We start from the raw sequence: 17768 nt of genomic DNA, 5'->3' as shown, positions 1-17768 counted from the left end.
CCCCAGAGCATTGGTGTGTGTGGGTGTGTGTCTCAGTCACAGTTCTGGCCCCTGCACTGCAGGGAGTGGTGTCCCAGCACCTGGGCCCAGACCCCCTTTCTATTCTGCCTTTGTCTCATCTGCTTCCACTTCAGCCCCTCTGCTCACTTCTTAATACATCCACCCCCTCCTCTCCTTCTAAATTTCTGTGACTACAAAGGAGGAACTGGATTAGAGGAGATAATAATAACACATAAAATAGTGGATACATACAATAACACATACAACAGCTGCTGATGCTGAACTTCCACTTTCCCACTCATGGGAATCAGTACAGTATAGGAGTGGGGTTATCCCAAATTGTATTCTGTATCACAATTACCAGGGGTCTTTTTATTTATTTATTTTTCTTTTCCATTATACTTTATTACAAGATATTGATTATAGTTCCCTATGCTATACAGTAGGGCCTTGCTGGTTGTCTATTTTGTATATAGTAGCTTGTATCTGTTAATCCCAAACTCCTAATTTATCCCCCACCACCTTTCCCCTTTGGTAACCATAGGTTTGTTTTCTATGTCTATGAGTCTGTATCTGTTTTGTAAATAAGTTCATTTGTATCATATTTTAGATTCCACATATAAGTGAAATCATATGGTATTTGTCTTTCTCTGTCTGACTTCACTTAGTATGATAATCTCTAGGTCCATCCACGTTGCTGCAAATGGCATTATTTCATTCTTTTTATGGCTAATATTCCATTGTGTGTATATATACAGATCTGTCTCTTTATCTCTCTATCTCTCTATCTCACATCTTCATTATCCATTCATCTGTTGATGGTTGTTTAGGTTGCCTCCATGTCTTGGCTGTTGTAAATAGTGCTGCTATGAACATTGGGGGTACATGTATCTTTTCGAATCAGAGTTTTCTCCAGATATATGCCCAGGAGTGGGATTGCTAGATCACATGGTAACTCTATTTTTAGTTTTTTGAGGAACCTCCATATTTTTTCCATAGTGGCTGCACCAATTTACATTCACTGGGGGTCTTTTTAAAATGCAGATCCCTGGACTGTATCCCCAGAGATTCGGATTCACTGATGTGGGCTGAGCTGAGGAATCTGCACTAGGAAAAAAAACTATTTAATAGCATAGTTCTAAACATATGTAAAAAGAGAAAATATATGGAACTCCAAGGAATCAGACTTTTTTAAAACAAGATTATTTTCATACAGATGGTCTCTGGAGCATACTTTGAAGCTCAGTGGATTAAGGGCATGTGCTTTGGGGTTAATCAGATTTGAGTTCAAATCTATCTCCATCATTTACTGAGTGACCTTGGAAAGAAAACAGTTTCTCTGCGTTTCAGATTCTTTACCTATAAATCGACATGAACAGTTCCCACCTTGGATTAGTGATATGATGCATATGAACTCTCAGCACAATGCCTGGCACACAGAACATCCTAGGCAAATACTAGATATCGTTATATTTATCATCTCTTTGGATTCCCACAATGCAGGGAGGTGGTTATCAGACCCACTTTACAGATGAAGAAACTGAGGCCACACATTTTGCTAATGATAGAGCCTGGATCAGAACTGAGGTTGCCAGCTCGGGGGACAGGTGCACATCCTCTCCTCCAGGAAGCCTTCCTTCCTTCAGACCAACTTGCTCTCACACCACCTGTTCCTCAGACCACTGCTGTGGGCTCTCAGCCCGTGCTGTCCATCTGTTTCTTGAGGACGGCAGCACTCAAATTCCCAGTGACTGGGACACCCAATTGTATCTCCCAAGTGAGGCTCAGAGCCTGCTTTTCCCAGGAGGCATTCTGAGGTCTCAGATGCTGGTGACATCCCTGTGAGGTGGCCTGGGGGTGCTCAGGCCAGAGGTGGGGGTGGGAAAGGAGGAGGTGCGAGGGGGAAGAGGGAGGGAGCACCAGGGTCATAGCACTTGGACACCTGGTAGGCTGGACCCTGTGCGAGAGGAAGGATATTTCCTGTCGGGCTTGGTGCCCTCTCCCTGGATAAGGTCCCTGGCCTTTCCTGAGGCACTCCCTTCCCTCCCGCCCCAGGATCCCTGCTGCTCCAGGAGGCAGCTTCTTTGCCCCATCTGAGCTCTCTGGGGAGGGGGACGAGCCTCACCCAGCTGAGGGGCTGGTCCTGGGATTCAGGGCCCAGCAGCACTTCATCCCCTCCTTCTTCCCCGTCCTCAAGTGGATAAAATAAAGTCACCTGCTTCACATAAACAGCTGCTGGCAGTGACATAGACCCCAAGACTATGAAGGCTGAAGGAGGGGCATTGATCACCTGGTCCAACCCCACCATTTCAGTAGTTTTGTTTGAACTAGTTTATTAATCATAAAAATAATGTACCATAATAGCCCAAAGGTGGAAACACCCAAATGTCCATCAACTGACAGATGATAAACAAAATGTGGTATATCCATACTACGGAATATTATTTGTCCATAAAAAGGAAGTACTGATACATGCAATGACATGCATGAACCTTGAAAGCACTGTGCTAAATAAAATAACCCAGACATAAAAGGCCACATATTGTGTGATTCCATTTAAATGAAATATTCAGATTAGGCAAATCCATAGAGACAGAAAACAGATCGGTTGAGAGAGGAAGAGAAAGTGACTGCTTATTGGGTATGGGGTTTCCTTCTGGAGTGATGAAAATGTTTGGGAACTAGATAGTGGTGATGGCTGCACAACACTGTGAATGCACTAAACGCCACTGACTGGACACTTTAAAATGGTTGGAGTGGTCGATTTTATGTTATATGTATTTACTACAACATGGTGAAAAGCACAATCAGTACAGAAGAGTATGAATGGGAAAATATGTTCCATTTCACCCAGATTTCTATTCATTTCCTATAGGAAAATACTGTTAAGAGTTTCTTGCATATCCTAGAAAAATTGTTAAATGCATGTGCATGTGAGTACCCTATTTAAAAACAAATGTGATCTTGTTATATGCAGTATTCTCTTTGATTTTTTTCCAATATATATCTTGGGATTCATTTCTGATCAGCACAGACAGACCTATCTTAGGTATTTTTTTGGTAGTTGGAGAATATTCCACTGTGCTGCTGAATGATAGGATAACAACACACAAACATCTTATACAGGTTCAACTACACATGCTGCGTCATCCAAAAACCGTAATAGAGTTTCTTGTATGTAATGTTAAGTCCCTATACTCAAGCCAGTAGCACTCATCTGTGAACTTCGTCCTAGTGCATTTATATGTGTGTATCTAGCCCCTCTTTCTTATTTTAAGGGTAGGGGAACAGAGGCCCAGAGAGGGGAAGGGGGTTGTCCAAGGTCACATAGAACTGGGACTAGAAGCCAAGCCCCTAACCCCCAGGCCATGCCTACCGGCCCACCCAGGCTGTCACTGGAGAAGCCAGGTGCTCTGGTAGCTCCTCCTCAGGAGGTGTGGCATGGCTGAATGGTGCCAGGCTTGGAGCTCCAGCCCCAGCAGGACACACAGGAGCTTCAGGAGATGAGCCTTCTCCTCCGCACGCCCCAGCCCTCAGGGACAAGAACTTACGGTGGGAGCTGATATACTCGGGGGACTTGCCAGGCCCCAGGGGAAGGGCCTCCTCATAGTAGTCCTCAGGTGGAGGCCTTTTGGGGAGCGGTGGAGGCAAGTCGGCTGCCTGAAGGAGGACAAAGGAGGTGTGTGAAACCCAGAAGGCCAGGAGAGCAGAGGGGAGCAGGCAGAGGGACAGGGAGGAGGCTGGGGGACAGGGAGCTCCTGGAAGGCAGGATGCAGTCTCTGAATATGAAACGATGTAATGAATGGTCAACAATTGGTACCATTTATGGTGATGATGATAGTGAATTATGCAGTTGACAGACAATGTTTGATGTGATTTGGGCTCCTTGTCCTAATTCCATGGCACCAAAGGGTAGGAACCCTAGATATGATCCAGACCTTCATTTCTGTAGCTGGAAAACTCAGGCTCAGAGACAGGAAGTGATATGCCACACAGCAGAAGGGAGGAGGGCAGAGGCCACCCATCTTGTGACCCAGAGCTTTCCCCATCACTATTCCTGTGGTACTGAAATCGGAGGTTGGGGTGGGGACGTCCTTTGGGCCTGAAGGGACAGGTCAGTTTACTGCATTATCCCTGCTTGGCACGGGCACAGTATGTCATGAGTCATTGAAATGTTCTCACAGTGCTTTTTCTGCCCTTGACCACCACACTGAAGAGAGAGACCCCCAGGAGTGTCCCCAGCATTAGCAGGGAGAGCTTCCCTTACCTCCTCCAGAGGAACAGAGGGCCTGAGAGTGTAAGAACTCACGTGTCTCAGAGATGGGCTCTTGGCTGGCTCAGGGGTGGCTTCTTTGCAGGACTCCCCGTCGTCCTCTGTCATGTCTCGAAGGTCGCTCAGGTCACAGTCTATGAAGGGTCAGGCCATTGGGACAGAGAAAGTGGAGGATGAGCATGGCAGAGTGAGAAGAGGGCTAGATTTGCGGTCAGGAAGCTCCACCACCTCCTCCATTAGTGACCCTGGTCAAGCGACTTCATCCCTCTTATCTGTAAAGTGGTCACAATGATCCCTGCCTTGTCTAGCTCCCAGTGTTATCGAGAGGATCAAATGGGATAATACTATTTGGTACAGTGCTTTGGAAATTTTCAAGGGTTATGTAATGAAGGCGCAGTGTTTTCCCAAAGTCTGTCAGTCCGTAAATCCTCTCATCTGACCCATAGCTTTCTCCCTGTGTTGAACAGTGCTGTCTTCCCTCAGGATAGATCAGGGATCACACACACCCTGCACGCAGTGCTGCTCAGCTGCTCCCACACCCTTGGCGCCTCTGCTAGTCCTCACAGCTCCATTTTCTGCTGAGCTGTGGGACCACTCAACTCACAGACCAGGTAGCTACTAAGATGGATGTTAGCAGCAGACGAGACGACGCCCTATGTGCCAGCCTTCTTTGGACTGCGCATTCATCCCTACCTTTCCTCAAATCTCAGGGATGATTTCCCATAACTGTATGGCTTTGTCTAGATTTTCAGACCTGGCAGGGCCCAGAAAGGCAAAGGGACTTTCCCAAAGTGACTCAGTGTTGTAATGTTAGAGCCAGGCCCAGATGCAGGTATTTTCCTGCCCAATCTGGGGACCGTTCCAGAGACTGGGGCAGTGGACACGCACGTGGGGGAAAGGACGGCTTCCAGCAGAGGTCAGGAGAGGGTTGCTTACCAAATTCTTCAAAGAGGGACTCCACAAAGCTGGGCCCGGCATGGAGGTCCGCTGTGTTCACATACAGGTAGGAGACTTCTTTGGCTGTGAGGAAGGAGGAGAGCAGGCCATCAGTGAGGAGGGAGGGGGCCCGGGGCCGCTGCTGGTGCTGAGGACGGCCGGCTTACCCTGCCCACTTGGACTTTTATCCCACACAGGACACAGCACTCAGGTTGCAAAGCATGTGCATATCCTAAATCATTTCCCTGCTTTCAAACTTTGTTTCCCTTTTTACATTGTTATTGAGGATCTCCTTCTCCAAGTGAAAGGATGCCCAGAGCCCAGTATAGAGAACAGAATAGAGGGGCTGCTTTGGGGACAGCCGGGGGACAGTTGGCAAACTGCTGCCCCTTTCATCCTCCAACAGTCCTGTGAGGGTGGCCGATGACATTGGCCCATTTTGTCGCTGGGAAGTGAGGCTCAGTGTCACCCAGTGGTGACTTCCCCCATGTCACTCAGACCCCTTCAACCCTGCGGGACATGATACAGCTCATTAGAGTTTCCTGAGCTCCTGATGTACACATATCATCTCTTGGGCTCACTTGAGGTTGGGGCAAAGGCTGGAGCAGATGAGGAGGCTTTGCTGCTGAGCACACAGCGAGGCAGAGAGGCTGTGGGGATTAGAGGGAGAGGCATGAGTAGAGGTGGGGGGCAGGCATGCAGCCTATAAAGATGAGGGAGTGTGTGAGTGTGCATCTGAGTGTAGGCGTGTGTGATGTGTATGTGATGAGTATGTGAGTGTGTTGCATGTGAGAGAGCGTGTGGGGTGTGTTGTGTGCGATGTGTGTTTGTTACTATGTGAGGTCTACGTGAGAGCATGTTTTGTGTGTGTGAGTGTGGTAGTAGTGTGTACACGAGTGTGTGTGGCATGTGTGTTGTGTGAGTTTGTAGAGGGCTGGGGATGGAGGAGGACAGAGCGCAGTCAGGGCTGTGGTGGAGAAGGGCTGGAGTGGATGGGGACGCTGGCTAAACCATGAAGAGAGGTGAATGCCATGCTGTGTGGTCTACGCTTCCTCCTGCCAGCAGGCCCTGGGGAGTTACTGAGGGCTCTCGAGGAGCTCTGGGCGGAGTGCTGACGGCTGACCTGGGAGGGGCTGCAGGCTCTGCAGGATGGAGGCCACAGCCATCTTCTTCTCCAGGGTGGTGTCGCTGAGGTACTCATGGTCCAGGAGGCTGAGCAGCCCTGTGAGCTCGGGGAGCAGCTGCTCCAGCACTGAGGAGGAAGGCCCATGGAGCATGGTCATGGCTCTATGTCCAGGATCTGGGCCCACCCCCACCCTCCAGGACCCAGGGAAGCAGGGGCCAGAGGACGGGGCCCAGGGCAACAGGGAGACCTCGGAGGCCCTCACACAGCTGTCCCAGTGCTGGCCATCAGCCTCCCTGGGGAGAGCTCTGCCCAGTTAACTGTGACGTTTTTCCGGCCTCCCCACTGCCTCAGACCTCATCTGGGCTTGGCCTGAGGACTGAACCTCCCAGGTAGCCTGAGCAGAGGCACTTAGCCCTCTCTTTGTCCCAGCCTGCCCTCTGCTTTGCAGGCCTAGGGGTCCTTCCTCACTGCAGCTTGAGGGTCAGTGCAGGTCCCAGGCAGGAGCCCTGGCTGTCCAGGACACAAGGCAGGAAGGAAGCCTTCCTGTCCCATCAGTCCATACCCTTCAATCTCTGGAACCTTCTGTTTCCGGTGGCTTGACAGGAGCCAAACTAAACATTAACCCTTCCCACCCCAGGCCAAAAACTCTTGTTGCTCTTCTTTTTTCCACGCTACGCCAGTGTTTCTCAAACTTAAGTGTATATAGGAATTAGCAGGGGATCTTGTCAAAATGCAGATTCTGACTCAGGAGGTCTGGTGTGGAGCCTGAGATTCTGCATTGCTGACAAGCTCCCAGCTAAAACTGATGATGCTGGTCTAAGACCACACGGAGCTGCAAAATCCTAGAGCACAGAGTCCTTTAAAAAGACTGGAGCATGCCGAGACCATGATGTCATCAATGTCTCCCTGTCCCAAAGCAGTATCTTGGGACTTGGTTTGCCTTAGAGCTGAAGACCAACTTCTTTACAGTAGTAGTATTGTCCTCCTTTGCAACTTGCCAATCACTTGTGCCTAATAATATGAGCTGACGTGTGTCGAATAAGTATTGCGAGCTGTGCTAAGTCCTTTCATACTTATTGTCTATATTTAAACCTCATAGCGTACATTTTATTATCTCCATTATATGGAGGACACAGCTACGGCTCAGAGAGGTTAAACAACTTCTCCAGCGCCACACAGCCAGCAGAGCTTCAATTGAATCTGGTTCCCTCACTCTATACTTTAAACCATGGCACTAGATCGCTTTGCAGTATTTTATAGGATCCTCCCAAGTTTTGAGATTGGTCCGATGATCACGCCCATTTTTTAGGTGAAGAAACTGAGGTTCAGAGAAGATAAGTAACTTGCTTGAAGTTACACAGACAAGCGGAAGAGCCAAGATTTAAGCCCCAGTCTCTTGACTCCCAGCTCCACGTGCTTCTCCCCACCAGGGCCCTCCTGAGGAAATGGTGAGACTCTGACTTGCAGCTACAGGTCTGGATGTGTAAGAGGGGCTGTAACATGGTGTGTAAGAGAATCAGTCCTGGAGCCAGATTTCCTGGGTTCATGTTCAGGCTCCATTATTCATCAGCTGTGGACCTTTGGCAAGTTACTTAACCTATGACTCAGTTTCCCCCTCTGTAAGGAGGTGAAATAACAGCACCGCCTCATAGTGTTGCTGTGAGGATTAATATTGCCATGTGTGGAAACTGCCTTGCCCCGAACATAGTAAATCTCACCGCAAGTCAGCTATGATTACTGTCATTATAGTATCTGCCATGCTGATCTGTGCTGTGAGATGTGAATATCTGTCTCCCTCAGGAAGAGGGAGAGGCCGTGAGGCTCTGGCAAGTGTGAACGGCACTATGAATCTCAGCTTTCTTAGCATCTAGTATGGGGCCTGCGCAGAGTGGGTGCTCTGTGTATGTTCGATGAGAGAGGGAATGGAGAGATGACCACACTAGGACTTTTTTAAAAAATAGAAATTTTATGTACAGAGAGTGGCACTTGTTGGAAAAATGTGATGTCGTAATCTCTCTGTGCCATTCCAACATCACCTCAAATTTGTTGGAAATGAGCTCAAGGCTGATACTGACAGCTACCACCTCGTGGGCTCTCTCTACCTCTGGGCCCTGAGGTAGGGGCTTTCCACACCATGTTTCATCTCATCCCCCCAACACGCCTGTGAGTAGGTCCTACTGGGACACCTGTTTTCTAGGAGATGACTTTGAGGCTGAGGGAAGCCGTGGGACAGTTGCACAGCTTGAAAGAGGAGGAGCCAGGCTGATCCCAAGTTTGCATGATTCCTGGAGCTGCTGTGTTGTACACCTCCAGGCCTCACTCCAGAGCCCACGTGAGGGGCCTCGAGGCCCTGCTCCCTCCAGGGCCGGAGCCCCTGCAGTGCCACTGGGCGAGGGTTCTGGAGGGACGGAGCTTTCTCTTTGAAGTAGGAAATCATTTAAAATCATGTTAGCCAAGTTTTATCTGTTTTGGAGGAAATCTTTTCAAATGGAAACACAAACCTCTCTGGCACCAACAGACACACCAAAAGTTAGTTAACTGTATTCCGAAATATGTCCTGATTTACTCTAATTATGTGCCCGTCTGGCCACTTGGGGGAATTAGAAAATGAGTAAGATATTGTTCCAGTGGCATCCTCTCTCTCTCTCTCTCTCTCTCTCTCCCTCTCTCTCTCTCTCTCTCTCTCTCTCTCTCTCTCTCTCTCTCTCTCTCGTAATTACTCACCAGGGAGGCTGTGGAAAATGCTATTAAGGAAGGCACCAGAGGGTAACCATGGGAGCTTTCTTGTGGCCTGCAGCCATGGTTCATGTTTGAGAATCCACGACACTGCCCTGCTATCATTTAGGAGTGTCAAGGCTATAGGATGCAGTGGCCGTTTATCTCTCTAACCAGTGGTTCTGAAACTTTCTGGCCTCAGGATTCCTTTATACTTTTAACAATTATTGAAGACCGCAAAGAGCTTTTGTTTTGTGTGGGTTATATCTATCAGTATTAAGTTTATTAACACTTAAAACTGAGAAAAACTTAAAACACAAATGTATATAGTCACACATCCCATTAACCTTCAGAGCTACCACATCATCACACATCATATAACCTTTGGAAAACTCTACTGTGTACCCGTAAGACAATGAGAGTGAAGAGGGCATATAAGGTCTTAGTACCATATAAAAGTAGGTTTGACCTTGGGGACCACTTGAAAACATCTTGGGGACCCCCCCAGGAATCCCTATCCCCAGCCACACCTTTCTGAGAATTGCTATCCTTCAATAAATGACCTCAGATTGCTAAGCTTTTTGTATTCCTTAAGTCAGTCAGTCTGTCTGTCTGTCTGTCTTTCCCTCCCTCCCTCCCTACCTGCTTCCCTTCCTTTCTTTCTTTTTTTTGGCTGTGAGGTTCCAAGGATTTCTTCTTGCTGCTATCAGCAAGTGCCTTGTGGGCAACATTCTGGCTTCTAAAAGCTCTCCTGCTTCTAAAGTAAGAACAATTAGTTTCTGAGTGAGTTCTCTGCATTTAAAAACATGAGTCTTAGTACCCAAGCTTTGTAACACCTTTTTTTGTTTTTGTTTTTTCTGGTCCTTGGTGGGATTCCTAACATGGGCCCTTGACTTCTAAGTGTTTTTCGTTTAACCGAGTTGTGATCACAAAAGTCCAAACAGAGCAAAGGAGGGAGCTGAGTAATCTGGGAGAAGCACATGGGGAGTGAGGAGCTGCCTGGTCCTAGTGGCACTGGTTTCTGCAGCCTGGGAACTGGCAGGCAGCAGGTGGCGGCAGGAGAGTTACATAGCGATTCTAAAGTACAGTTGGCAGAGGGAGTGTGAGCCCTGGGAGAAAGCGCAGCTTGTAGCATTAATGGGCAAGAATCCTTCCTTGAGCTGAGCAGTTACCATTGTGCTGGGCAGTTAATGCACATTATCTCATTTAATTCTCACAAACCACATAAGTCTCTCTGTGTTCTAAGTGGGAGGAAACGGAGGCTTAGAGAAGTGAGGTCACCCAGCCAGTAAGCTGTAAGGCCAGGCTCTCTGACTTCAAAGCTTGCACCCCTGTGCCTGAATCCTCCACCAGAGGACTTGGGCTCAGAGAAGGGGAGGCCAGGTGGGGCAGGGAGGAGGCGGGCGGTCCCTCAAAGCCTGCCTGCTGAGCTGGGTCATGACTTCACTGGGGCTCCTGACCTGGAGGTCCTCTCACTGGATGGATTAGAGACCCTTATTGTGGGGCTGAAATCCTGCTCAGTGGGCCTTTCTCCACTGGGCCCATTGAACTTTAGAGCCCTAACTGTGTAGATCTCAGAGAAAAAAAACAAGTGACTCAAAGCTTATACCTGACTTACCAGCGGAATGTCATCCCAGGGACAAACTTATACATCATGGTTACAAGAAAGCTTCCAGCCAGCGCTCTGCTCTTTAAAGACAATACAGAACTCTCCAGCTAGCTTTCAGATGTGGTGAATACAGTGTGCCTTTGATGGCACCTTCGTCTTTAACACCAGAGAACTCAAACCACAGGGATTTAAACCATCACAGAATGTAATTTGGAGAGAAATCATATGCATATAATGATATAATGCTTATGACAAATGGCCATACCCTCTCCCAGGGGGTTTGCTAGAAGTGCAGATTCCTGGACCTCCTATCTGAGAGTCTGATTCAGTAGGCCCTGTACTGGGACCCAGGAATCTGCATTTTAATGAGTCCTCCAGGTGATTACAAGGTTCAACCTCTGAAAAATACTCCACCAGAAAACATACTAGAGGGCATGTCTGTGAACATAAAGAATGTGGGAAGACCTCCCTCATTCCTTAAAAAATTATCATTAGCTATCCCCTTCTGAAATAACTGAGAGTCAAGGTGGGAATAAGAGCCCCTACAGAAGATTGCAACTAGCTGGAATGTGGAGTCTTGCTTAGAAGAGCACAGTGATTAGGGCTTTGGGGTGAGACCTCTGTGAATTGGAATTCTTGTGCTCCCACTTCCAAGCTATACAAAGATGGGCACATTAGAGAACTCTGAGCCGTGGTTTTCTCATCTGTAAAGTGAGAATAGGATCCCAGTCTCCTAGGCTGGGAGAACTAGGTTAGGTCATGCTTGCAAAGCACTTTGTTTGGTGCTGTGCCTGGAGCCAGCACTCATCAACGAGGCCGTATTACTGTTGTTGTTGCTGCTTCCTAATATTCCCCAGAACTATGCAAACTCCGGAGTATTGACCAGATAGTATTTAGCGACAAATCTGCTATAATTGTTGTAACAGGCTTTACGAGGGCATGTCTTAATCTGTGTTTCAATCATAGTAGATGCCCAACAAGCATCTATTCGTTGAACACAATATTTTGATGACCTAGTCCAACCCGCTAATTTTAAAGATGTGGAAAGTGAGGGTTCAAGAGGTTATTTGACTTAGCGACGGTCACACAACTAATTGAAAATGAGTATCTAGTGTTAAATTTACCCTAGGCTTGATGCTTAGATAAGTCACAGAAGAGTGGCTGAGAGCACAGGCTGTGCACAATCTGGGTCCCCCTCCCAGCTATGCCATTTTCCGCTGTGGGGAAATATCTTAACTTTCCTTAGCGTCCAGTTCTTCATCTGTAAACAGTGGGGGTAAAACAGTAGCTGCTGCACATGGTCACTGGAGAGATGAAGTAAAAAGATACGTATGGTGCTCAGTGCACTCAACGGTGTTCCCTTCATTTGTATGTAATCCCCCAGCAGATTCAGGTGCGGTGCTAGGCACAGGGGAGGGGGGTTCCTGGGGCAAGAGGACATTGTGGGACTCTGTAAGCCCCGCCACGTGGACTGTTCACAGCCCTGGGCCTGACACTGAGCGCAGGTGGTTATGGCGGTCAGCGGTGGTAGGGCCCTCTTCCTCAGAGTGCTCCCATCCCTGGGGCCCCCTCCATGCCACGTGGAGGGACAGCATCTTTCAGTTGGAGGGGCAATAATGCAACCCAGAATCCTGTCCCTGCCTTCCCCAGTCAGGAGAAATCTCCTTCACCAATTCCTACCCCACCCCCCTCCCACCTTTGCTCCTGGTCCAGGTCATCTCTGCTCTCTTGGGGCAGATAAGGGCATCAGGACAGGGCTGCCTGTTATGACTAGATTTTATTTAGAACCATGAATACATTTCACGGATCTTGTTTGGTTTAGTTGAGCCTTAGGGAGGTACAGTGAATTCCAGTGAGGAAAAACCAGGAAGAAATGGTCTAATCATTGTTTATAAGTCTTCACTCTTTTACCAAGTGGGATAGACAGGCACAGAAACCCAAGAGGGGTGATAGTTGTTCTCTGGGATGCAAAAAAGTTTGCCAAATAAAATTAGAAACCTACTTAAAAATATATCTAAGATTAGACCACTCTGTGCATATTGTTCCTGGTGAATACCCAGCTAAGACTAAGATCAGTTTTCTCTCTGCTCCTCCACCCTCCCCACCTAAGTGAAATCAACATGAGGTGGTAGAGAGCAGAAATTTAAGCCACAGACAAAAAGCACTGCCACTTGTTCTCAGGATCGCATCCCTGGTGCAGCCTAAGTGAAACCTTTAATCAAAAGGCCTTCATCACAGCCAGTATGGGTTCTAGTGCAAGGAAGGTCAGATTTATTTAGAGATCTCAAAGGTAATAAGTCTAATTTCCATGACAAAAGTCAAGTGAATAATTCATCTTCAGCAAACCACAGGAATAATAAACCCTGTTTGGGCTCCTACCAAGCTAGCCGGTGGGCACTTTGACTTGTGATCTCATTCCTGGGCACCTTTTAGTCTCTGGAGTTCACAAAAATTTTTGGAAACAGCTTGCAAGTTACAATTTCATTAAATGCAGAGCAGTAGGAGGAAACCAATTTCTCTTTTCCCTATTTCACTACTTGACAAGCCTCTTTAGGACAAAGATAACTCATCCTTCTTTGTTATCAAAGTCAGAGAAAATGCAACCAGCATGATTTAAAAATGGAAATAGGGGGCTTACCTGGTGGCGCAGTGGTTAAGAATCCGCCTGCCAATGCAGGGGAAACGGGTTCGAGCCCTGGTCCAGGAAGATCCCACATGCCATGGAGCAACTAAGCTCGTGCGCCACAACTACTGAAGCCCACGTGCCTACAGCCCATGCTCCTCAGCAAGAGAAGCCACTGCAATGAGAAGCCCGCGCACTGCAACGAAGAGTAGCCCCTGCTCGCCACAACTAGAGAAAGCCCACGCGAAGCAACGAAGACCCAACACAGCCAAAAATAAATAAATAAATAATAATTAAAAAAAAAAAAATGGAAATAGGAAGAGTTGTCAGAATGTGGTTTTATGAAGGATATGCAATTTTTCTTTTGGTTCACTCAGATTTCCTTTCTCATTTCCCAACCGCAAAATAACCCAGTTTCCATCTCATAAGGGCTCCTTACTTGGAGAAAGAACCAGTGCATTACTTTAAATTTTTTTGATCATGATTTTAGAGATGACTTTCAGTATACTGTTTAAACAAGCTAGCACATTAATGAGGTATGACCTGTTATAGCACTGGGGCGGTAACTCACCTTGGAAAGGAAAGCAGTATACTTAGTAGGTGTGGTCTCAATAGTTGGGTAGGAGGAAGGAAGGAAAGAGGAGCCTTTTCTGTGGCTTCCAACCCTGCAGGCCCTTCCAGACAGACCTCCCTCCAGGCTGCTTTATGCTATGTTCCTCAGCCTCTTAACCCCAGGTCTTTGCATATGCTGTTCCCTCTTCCTGTCAGAATTCCCTTCTCCTGCTAACCAGTAATGGCCCCCTTCAGTCCTCTACTCACTCACGACTTCCTCACGGAAACCTTCCCTGTCCTCTTGACCACATACATTCCCTCTATTTTATGCTGACATAGCATCACTCTCCCTGTGGTACTTATCATGGTGAAATGTTATACTTTTCACTGGTCCTCCGAATCCCTGGATGCAAAACCCATGGATGCAGGACCCATGGGACTGACTGTGAGGGACTTGAGCATCTGAGGATTTTGGTAGCTGCGAGGGTCCTGGAACCAGTTCCCTGCAGATACCAAAGGATGGCTGTATTTAAATATGTATTTCTCTGATTAACGTCCGTTTCCCCCACTTGAGCCTTAACTCCTTGAGGGTAGGAATAGTGCCAGCGTTTTCTGGTGCCTGACACAGAATAAGTGCTTAAGTATTTGTGGAATGAGTTAATTCTTGAAGCAAGGTTTTCCTAAGACTTGATAAAGTCTAACAGCTAGTTAATGTGATTTTAAAACCATGTCTGTCCTCATGGTGACTCAGGATAGTAAGAAGATGCTCAAAAAAAAAAAAAAAAAAAAAAAAACACAGGTAACAAAAAGCCCCACGGCACAAAAGGGAGCAGAAGCCCAATTTCTCACGTGGCTAAGCTCCTCAAACCCTATTTGGTTGAACTTGTATCCCTTGTGTGAATATGGCTGCCAGTTGGTTTACTGATGGGTATTTTGTAATTGGTGGATTTTAACCCTAACAAATAAATAATAATAATTAACAATATATGAACTACTTGAGTTCAAGTCTTGTTCCCCATTTTCTAGCTGTGCACCTTTGGGACACTTATATAACCGCCCGATGCACATCATTCATTGGTGACCTATGAGCATTCCACCTCAGCAGTGGGAATGGGTCCTAGTACATGAGAATGTGCCTTAAACAGTGTCTGGCACATAGTAAGTACTCAATAAATATTAGCTATTTACATTACTCTTCCTTTACTATTATATGTCATACCTTGCTTTAAGAGATTTACATGTGTTATTTACATAATTTAATTATTAATGAAATCCATAATTTAATTCTTACAGGTGTGGGAACTGAGGAATGCAGAATGGGAAGAATACTGAGGCTACTTGGGGATGCCTCTCCCAGTGCTCCTTCAGGATGCTGCTTCCATCTGTGTTAAGCCCTGGGTTAACTCTGCAGAGAGGCCCCCAGTCACACAGGTGAGGCTGGTGGAATTGCCCCTTCACTTCGTGGGTACAGAAATCTCTCCTTCCCCTGCCCACAGTCTCTTCCAAGTTACTGCGGATCTACCCATCTGGGGCCATGGAGATGTCTCACTTCCTTCCTCTGAATTTACAAGCACTTCTCTGAGTCCAAATGAAGGCCAAACAGTGGGCAGGACGTTGGAGGGGACCTCACTGGTTGGACTAGCATTGTTGATCACTAAAACAGACACTTCCTGTTGTCCCAGAGCATACAGGGAAGACCATGGTTCATGTGTGCTGGAAAAGAATGAAAAAGGAGCAGCAAAGAAACCCAGCTGCAAAGCCACTGCCTTGTGCTGACTGCTTTCCAGGAGTTAAATATAGCTCCAGTGTGAGGGAGGCAGAGGGGGTGGCGAGGTCACCTTGAAAGGCTTTTGTGTGTGTTAATTACAGCTTATGCAGGAAACTGAATATCCTTCATGCTGAAGAAAATAGTACAGTTTGACTCCCTGGGAGAGACACCCAAAATCCTGAGGGAAGTGGTAAAGAAGAGTGGAAGATTTGGGATTTGGTAGGAGAGTATCTGGTTTGGGTTCTGACTCCTCCTACTTGCTAGTGTGGAATCTGGGGTAAGTCAGTCAGCCCCTCTGAGCATCATTTTCCTCTTCTGTTAAGAAGGGATTTAGAATCCCCATGTGCAGGTTTGTGGGAGGGGAAGCGGGGAATGGTGGGGTAAGAGTTTGTAAAACCGAAGGGATTTTTACTGGGGATGGACACGTTCCTCTGTAGCACAATTCTCTGATGTACTCGTTTCAGGAAGACAGGGAGGCAAGAGGTCAGGGAGGTTGCAGGTCAGTGGGGAAGCAGGTTGTGGGGATGTTTTGGGGTGACTCACTTCCTGGGAGTCAGGCCAGGGAGACAGGCTCAGGGAAACACCGTGCATCTTAATGGCCTTTTGAGCAGCAGCTCTGCCCAGGTCTTGTCATCCACCAGGACAGCTCTCGTTCTGGACACCTTGTTTCTCAGCCCTGGGCGGCCAGGGAAGCGGTAGCTCCCTCTCATCAGAACATTTCCAGACAGGAGGGGGTGGGGCAAGCCACCGACTTCCGAGGAAATAACTTTTGGCTGTGGGACTGGGCTCTCCCAGAATTGTTCCTTTGTGTGCAGATTCCTCCCTGTTTAGCTCACAAAGGAAATGGTTCCAGGAGGAAGTGGAAAACTGTGACACACACATGCTCACGCCTCACACACAAGATGGCAGCTGTTTCCATTTGCGGCAGTCCCTATCATCTCCTTCACTAAAAGGAGTGACCTGGGATACCCAACGATAAAGGCAGGTAGTATTTTTGAGCTCTGAAGTGATGTTCCAGATGTTATGCTAAGCGTTTTGCATGGACTACCTCATTTAATTCTCATAATGGCCCTGTGAGGTAGTTGCTGTTCTTCACCCTCTGTTTTACACATGAACCAAATGAGGCTCAGAGAGGCACAGTTGTTTGTCTAAAGGCACATGGCAAGCAGAACCAAGATTCAAACCTAGACCTAAGTCTAAGGCCTAAACTTCCAGTTTCTGCATCATAATTCCTTCTTGCCACCTTCTTCTAACAGAGCTTCCCTACCTCCAAAGCTTGATGGAACCAGCAGTGAGTCCCTCACGACCATTCCCCACTGGTGTCCATTCATAGGATGGGTGCCTGGTCTGAAGCCTAATGGGGCTGGGCTTTCTGTTTCTGAGAAGTTTGAGTTTGAGGACCCATCTCAGCAATAGCCTGGGACAGACATTGAAGATGTTTGGCTAGGGGTTTGTGAATAATGTACATAATAATAAAGATATCCAAGGATGGCAGTGAACATTTATTGAACACTTCTTACAATCTGGGCTCTGGGCCTAACACTTTTATTTCTTTTTATAAATTAGGACTTCACGTGGACAAAACTTGGGTTAATCCTAATCCTTGCTTCATGAGACACTCATCATTGGTCCATGCATGCTCCACTTTTATTTGGTTATTTATTTATGTAATCAGTTATTTTTGCTAATGTAGTAAGTACCCACAAATCTACCATTCAAAGCAAAAGCCTGAATCCAGATGATGTCATACATCTAACTATGATCCCATGCTTCTGCTTCCCCCTCCAACCTAACTGCCATCCTGAATGCTGTATTCAACACATCCTTGCTTTCCCTTGTAGATTACAACTAGATATACCCATACAAAATTTTAGTTGTTTTAAACTTTATTAAAAGGGCATAATGCTATAGGTAATCTTTTGTGACTTTTTTCTTTACCATGATACTGCTAAGGTTTATCCATATCATTGCCTGTCATTGTGTTCATTCACTGTGCTGTATGATACTCCACTGCGGGAAGATTCTCCATGCCTAACACTCTGTGCCTATTACATTATTTAATCTTTGTAACAACCCCATGTGGTAGGAGCTCTTCTTATCACAGTTTTACTGACAAGAAACTGAGCCCTAGAGAGGCTAAGGAACTTGCTGTAGGTCATAGGTGCC

At 47.0% G+C, this 17768-nt stretch overlaps 1 protein-coding gene and 1 long non-coding RNA gene across 8 annotated transcripts in view; one reads left to right on the top strand and one right to left on the bottom strand.

Moving 5' to 3' along the window:
• The window catches only part of LOC103002870 (uncharacterized), a 134064-nt gene that overhangs the window by 43151 nt on the left and 73145 nt on the right, over nt 1-17768 (top strand). For all 3 annotated transcript variants that reach the window (XR_451583.2, XR_009007072.1, XR_009007073.1), the window contains exon 3: nt 15128-15265. This is a non-coding gene — a long non-coding RNA (uncharacterized LOC103002870). The remainder of the gene's footprint in view (nt 1-15127; nt 15266-17768) is intronic.
• AFAP1L1 (actin filament associated protein 1 like 1) overlaps nt 1-17768 on the bottom strand; it is a 73111-nt gene that overhangs the window by 40877 nt on the left and 14466 nt on the right. For 3 of the 5 annotated variants that reach the window (XM_057539821.1, XM_057539822.1, XM_057539823.1), the window contains 4 exons: nt 6333-6461; nt 5210-5293; nt 4310-4407; nt 3552-3660 (listed from right to left, as the gene is read on the bottom strand). In XM_057539821.1, the coding sequence (XP_057395804.1) occupies nt 3552-3660; nt 4310-4407; nt 5210-5293; nt 6333-6461 (420 nt within the window). The remainder of the gene's footprint in view (nt 1-3551; nt 3661-4309; nt 4408-5209; nt 5294-6332; nt 6462-17768) is intronic. The other 2 variants (XM_057539824.1, XM_057539825.1) reach the window with 1 other exon arrangement.

The sequence above is a fragment of the Balaenoptera acutorostrata genome, chromosome 2, assembly GCF_949987535.1.
Source record: "Balaenoptera acutorostrata chromosome 2, mBalAcu1.1, whole genome shotgun sequence".
Taxonomy (NCBI): Eukaryota; Metazoa; Chordata; class Mammalia; order Artiodactyla; family Balaenopteridae; genus Balaenoptera; species Balaenoptera acutorostrata.
Note: the sequence above shows the minus strand (reverse complement) of the source record. Positions and strands in the feature narration are given on the sequence as shown.